General features: G+C 29.8%; 1 protein-coding gene across 1 annotated transcript in view; it reads right to left on the bottom strand.

Moving 5' to 3' along the window:
• LOC110265307 (DExH-box ATP-dependent RNA helicase DExH8-like) overlaps positions 2797–5105 on the bottom strand; it is a 10246-nt gene continuing 7937 nt past the window's right edge. Inside the window, exons 4-7 of the mRNA XM_021108241.1 lie at positions 4042–4287; positions 3827–3940; positions 3333–3477; positions 2797–3191 (exon numbers count right to left, since the gene is read on the bottom strand). Coding sequence (XP_020963900.1) covers positions 2917–3191; positions 3333–3477; positions 3827–3940; positions 4042–4287 — 780 coding nt within the window. The 3' untranslated portion in view covers positions 2797–2916. The remainder of the gene's footprint in view (positions 3192–3332; positions 3478–3826; positions 3941–4041; positions 4288–5105) is intronic.

The following is a 5105-nucleotide window of genomic DNA, read 5'->3' as shown; positions in this document are numbered from 1 at the left end:
TGGAGGTATGGGGATCCCTTTAGTTGTTGATGGCAATGTCGGAGATAACATTGGGGTTACTTTAGTTTTGGTTTCTTTGTAAGATGTACTTCTAGTTTGTTGTTTCCCTTGCTTGATTTGCTCCACGTTTGTGTTGAACTTCTTTGTTTCAAAAAAAAAAAAAAAATAGTATAACATATACGGATAGGTGGTCAGTAAAATTTTTGTCTCTTGTACGGTGTGTATTAACGAAAAAGTTCATAAAAGAAAAAGAAAAAGACAGCTAAAGGTAATAAGCTTATAGCTAAATGATGATTTATATTGGTAAGCCAGCCATATTAAAATAAATTCTGGATGGCTGGAAGCTGATGGGCTCTGTGAATCACGTGTGTATGTATATGGAATTCATTAGTTTGTAAATGAGAAAATAATTAAAATAATAAAGTAGGCTGAATTATTTTTTACTAACACCGATGCATGCCCAAAAAGAATAGATAATTTTTTAATTAGTGTTCTAATAATACGTTATAATAATGACCCCAAAAAAATACAAAGGTTATATAATTAATTATTTACCTATTCTGCAGGAAACAATAAATTAAGAATAATATAATAAATTCGTTTTTTAAATTTTTTGGTTGAAAAGTTTAATTTTTAACAAAATTTAATTATTAAATCAGTTACTAAACTTATTACACAAATTAATTTTCATGTTAAATTCTATAAAAAATAGACAAATCAACTTCCATTATCATTTAAAAAAATATTAAAAGATTATTAAAATTTATTATTTTTGACCATCACTTAATCATAAACTCAATTCTTTTAGTTTATATTTTTTTAATTTAGTAATTCAATAACATAATTTTCAATTCTATCCTTCGAAGTTTTACATTCTTCATTTTTAATTTAGTAATTCAATAACATAATTTTCAATTCATAAACTCATACATTCTTCATTTTTGAAGCTCCTTTATCCAGATTTTATTTTTAATTGTCTCTAAACATCTTATGAATTAGTTTCAATTCTATCCTTCGAAGTTTTACAAGATCAATTTAGATGACAGAAATTTTTTCTGATCAACCTTTTTTTTTCTCTATATTTTATGTATTTACATCATTGGTGTTTTCTTGATGTATTCCCCTGCTATATTTGTGTGGATTGCGAATTGATCTCCGATTCCTATTCTGAGTTCAATTTTCTGCTCCCAATTCTACTTCAAACTCTGACCACAAACCTCTTGCCCTGTGTGTATTTTTTCGGAATTTAGAATATATGTATATATTGATTAATAATTGTTTAAGAATATTTATAAAAGGTTCCCATTATATTTTTCGTACATGTTGCCGATATATCATCTCCATTTGTTAAAAGGTTTACGCAGAAGGATATAAATTTATAAACATAAAAATGCTCTCAAAGCTCAAAATTCAATCACCAATCTGTATGCCTTTTCTGGTTATGGTCATTCTAATTTAAAATTACCATTGTTTGAAATTCTTATCCATTTTTTAGAGTTCAGACCCATCATTACAGTTCTGGTGTGAGGACACTGCTTTCCTCCTCTCCTTTTTGTTTTGGCTTGTATACCTATCATTTTTTGCTCTTCAAATCCAGAAGTGCGTCTGATTTCGAATCCATTTGTGCTCTTCTAAACTTATATTTCTATGTTTAACTTTGCTAATAGATAATATAAGATTGCTGGATCTTACTTTCCAATTGCACCAATGATTATCAACCTTTGAATGCCAGTTTAATGATTTTGGATCAATAAGAAACTTATGTTTTCCTTAGTCAATGAGAAGTCTAGTTTATGCATGCGCATTTACTTATTTTGAAAAAAAAAAAGAACTGCTTTTTCTTTTGTATTTCATCTGTTTGTGCTTGAATGGCAGGTTAAGCAGGATGTGGGAAGTGATGTTTGAATGTCACAAGCTTCAGTTTCAGATCATTTCAGTACCGTATAACAATAGTCATGCTAAAATCGCCATGCATTCTGAATTACATAGGCAGATTACCAGCTATCTTGAAGATGAACTCCTCTTTCTATCATCGAGCTTGACCAAGTGGATTGGAGCTCAGAAATCGTATCTGGAGGCTATATCTGGATGGCTCAACAAATGTGTTTCATTTAAACAAAAGTCAACCAGGAAGAGAAGGAAGACGCAATCTGAGCTCCTGAGAGATCATGGCCCTCCAATATATGCCACTTGCATTGTCTGGTTGGAGAAGCTCAATGGGTTTAGATTATTCTTCATCTTTTTTATTTTATTTTTTAAAAATAACTTACAATAAAAGAATGACATCATCAATTAGAGAATGTCAAAATCATTCTCCTAAACGTAGTTTGTGTGTGTGTGTGTGTATATATAATGTGTATAGTAAATTAGTCACACTAATTATTCGGTGCATTGAAAGAGGGTGTCCATTAGATTCAATAGCTTGCTTCTAAATACACTCTTCTTTTATTTTCTTGTTCAGTTGATTGAATTGGCAAAGAGGAAGAAATTTTTCCATTCATCCAATTTGACTAGGTTATGTTTATCTGCTTAGGTGTCCTAAATATTTTACTTTCCCCTTAATTAAGTATGACCATTTTAGCATTCATTCTTGTATTGAAAAGATAGTAACAACTTTGATCCAACATATCTCTGAACATAGAATATTTGTTTTATGGAAATAAGCTATAAATTACTTGTTAATTATATAAAATACATGTAAAAAATTAACAAATGCTTATATAAATATATTGTGCCTAATTGCTTAACTATCGTACCAAAATAGGAAGAAACAAAAAGAAAAGAAGAAAATCTTATTCCTTAGATTAATACACCACTTGTGTTATAACTTGTGCTCCCAACATAATTTAATGGTCAAGGAGAATCAACATAATTTAACTTGTGTGCTCCCAATATTGTATGTACAAGAATTTCAAACTACACTACCTCTTTTATAATTTTAGTGAACATTCTTGCCACATCATAACTGTGAAATTCTTCTGAAGTGACATATGGCACAGAAGCACATTTTGTTTCACCTGTTGCTTTAATGCCTTCCTCATATGCAGAAACTCCATCTATGTTCCCATCTCCTTGGCATGTTACTAAGCATGTGTGTTCATATTCGTAAGGATCAAAATAGGGTGGCAAACCCCTAAAAGAGCTCAAAAATTTTGGCCGCAACCGGTGTACTGAACCTAACAAATCATCATCTGTAAATATTAGAATTAAAGAGGATTAGTAGAGTAAAAATCTATGACAAAAACAATATAACAGATTCAACAAATTTGATGCACTCCTGTTAAAAGAATTCAAAGAAGCACACATCTGACATAATTATAACACATACATACAAATTTCTAAGGTCTGATGCAGAGATGACTGGGAGAGATTATGGAGAGAACACCAATCTTCCTTAAGCTTAGGCATCAGTGCTTTGGTAGGATACACATTCTCAATCTCTAGAACCTGCTTCAAATGGTTAAACCGATACTTATCCTGCATGTGAAAGAAAATATTCACTTTCAGATTCATGCAACCTGTAAGCATTGCAGACCATAACACAAAATAAAACCAAATCCTATTTCCAAAAAAGATATGGTCATGTGGCTGCTTGAATCCACTCCAAGTCTCACAGGAGTCCAAGTGAAAATAGATATCTAATTACATGAACTATTTCCACCACAAGAAGCATGATGTTTAGTGAGCAATATTGTAGTTTTTAATTAAAAAAATTATCATCTTGAAAATTTTTCCTTCCACCTTTCGTCAATAAATCCTCATACAAAAGCTAAACAATGCTAAGGTATTTGGAAGCTCATAAAGTGAAGGAGGAATATGACTTTACCCTGAAAAGATGCTGCCAAAATTCAAATGCACAGAAGTTAGCCATGAATTCCATCTCCTTTCGACCGGCTAAGATTGTTCGGTCAGTAAAGTAGCTAGCAATATGCTTTGAAAACTGACAAAAACAAAAGGATTCAATTAGAATAAAGCTCATAGAAATTACAACATAGAATCAGTGCAATTGGAAATAGTAATATTGATCCACTCCGGCATTACCAATATTTCCTCTCCAAATGGATGAAGAATGGGTAAAGGCTGTGTATCCATGATTATACCCAGCAATATGCCCTCACGTATCATACCAGCATTCCCAAATTTCAGAACTAGAACAGAAGCATCAAACGACAAAGGACAACTGGCTATCAATTGTCCATAAAATGTAGGTTCATAACGGCCCCTTGGAGTCAGTAGCGGAACTTGAAACAAAATTTTGGGGGCAGATAGAGAATAATTGTCAAAATGCTTTTGATATGAACCTCATTTAATGAGATAAGCTTGTCTAACCTCATCTCTCTGGTTTGGGTGATATTGCTAAATTTAAAACCGTTTTTTAGGTTCTCGTTCCAAAAAATTAAGGTCAAACTCATCAGATATAACTTTTTGAACTTTTGAAGGTTGTATCTCACTTTCTTCGTGATTCATTAAAGTAGAAGAATTATCTACAAGTGTTGACATTGTAAAAGTTATATGTTCTCCTTCTTAAATATTAGCCTTCCTCTTAAAAAATGCATCAATTCTTTGATTTTTCATTATTATTTTATATAAAAATTTGAATATATATCCTATAGAATATGTGAAAAGAAGGTAGAAGGATAAATATTAAAATTTATAATATTTATTAAATTTTTTTTATCAATTTATATAAATATAATAATATTAATACTTATTGAATATTCTATTATTTTTTATCATATAAAAAATTAAGTTAAATAAATACTCATCAGATATAACTTTTTGAACTTTTGAAGGTTGTATCTCACTTTCTTCGTGATTCATTAAAGTAGAAGAATTATCTACAAGTGTTGACATTGTAAAAGTTATATGTTCTCCTTCTTAAATATTAGCCTTCCTCTTAAAAAATGCATCAATTCTTTGATTTTTCATTATTATTTTATATAAAAATTTGAATATATATCCTATAGAATATGTGAAAAGAAGGTAGAAGGATAAATATTAAAATTTATAATATTTATTAAATTTTTTTTATCAATTTATATAAATATAATAATATTAATACTTATTGAATATTCTATTATTTTTTATCATATAAAAAATTAAGT

This window comes from Arachis ipaensis, chromosome B08, assembly GCF_000816755.2.
Source record: "Arachis ipaensis cultivar K30076 chromosome B08, Araip1.1, whole genome shotgun sequence".
NCBI lineage: Eukaryota > Viridiplantae > Streptophyta > Magnoliopsida > Fabales > Fabaceae > Arachis > Arachis ipaensis.
Note: the sequence above shows the minus strand (reverse complement) of the source record. Positions and strands in the feature narration are given on the sequence as shown.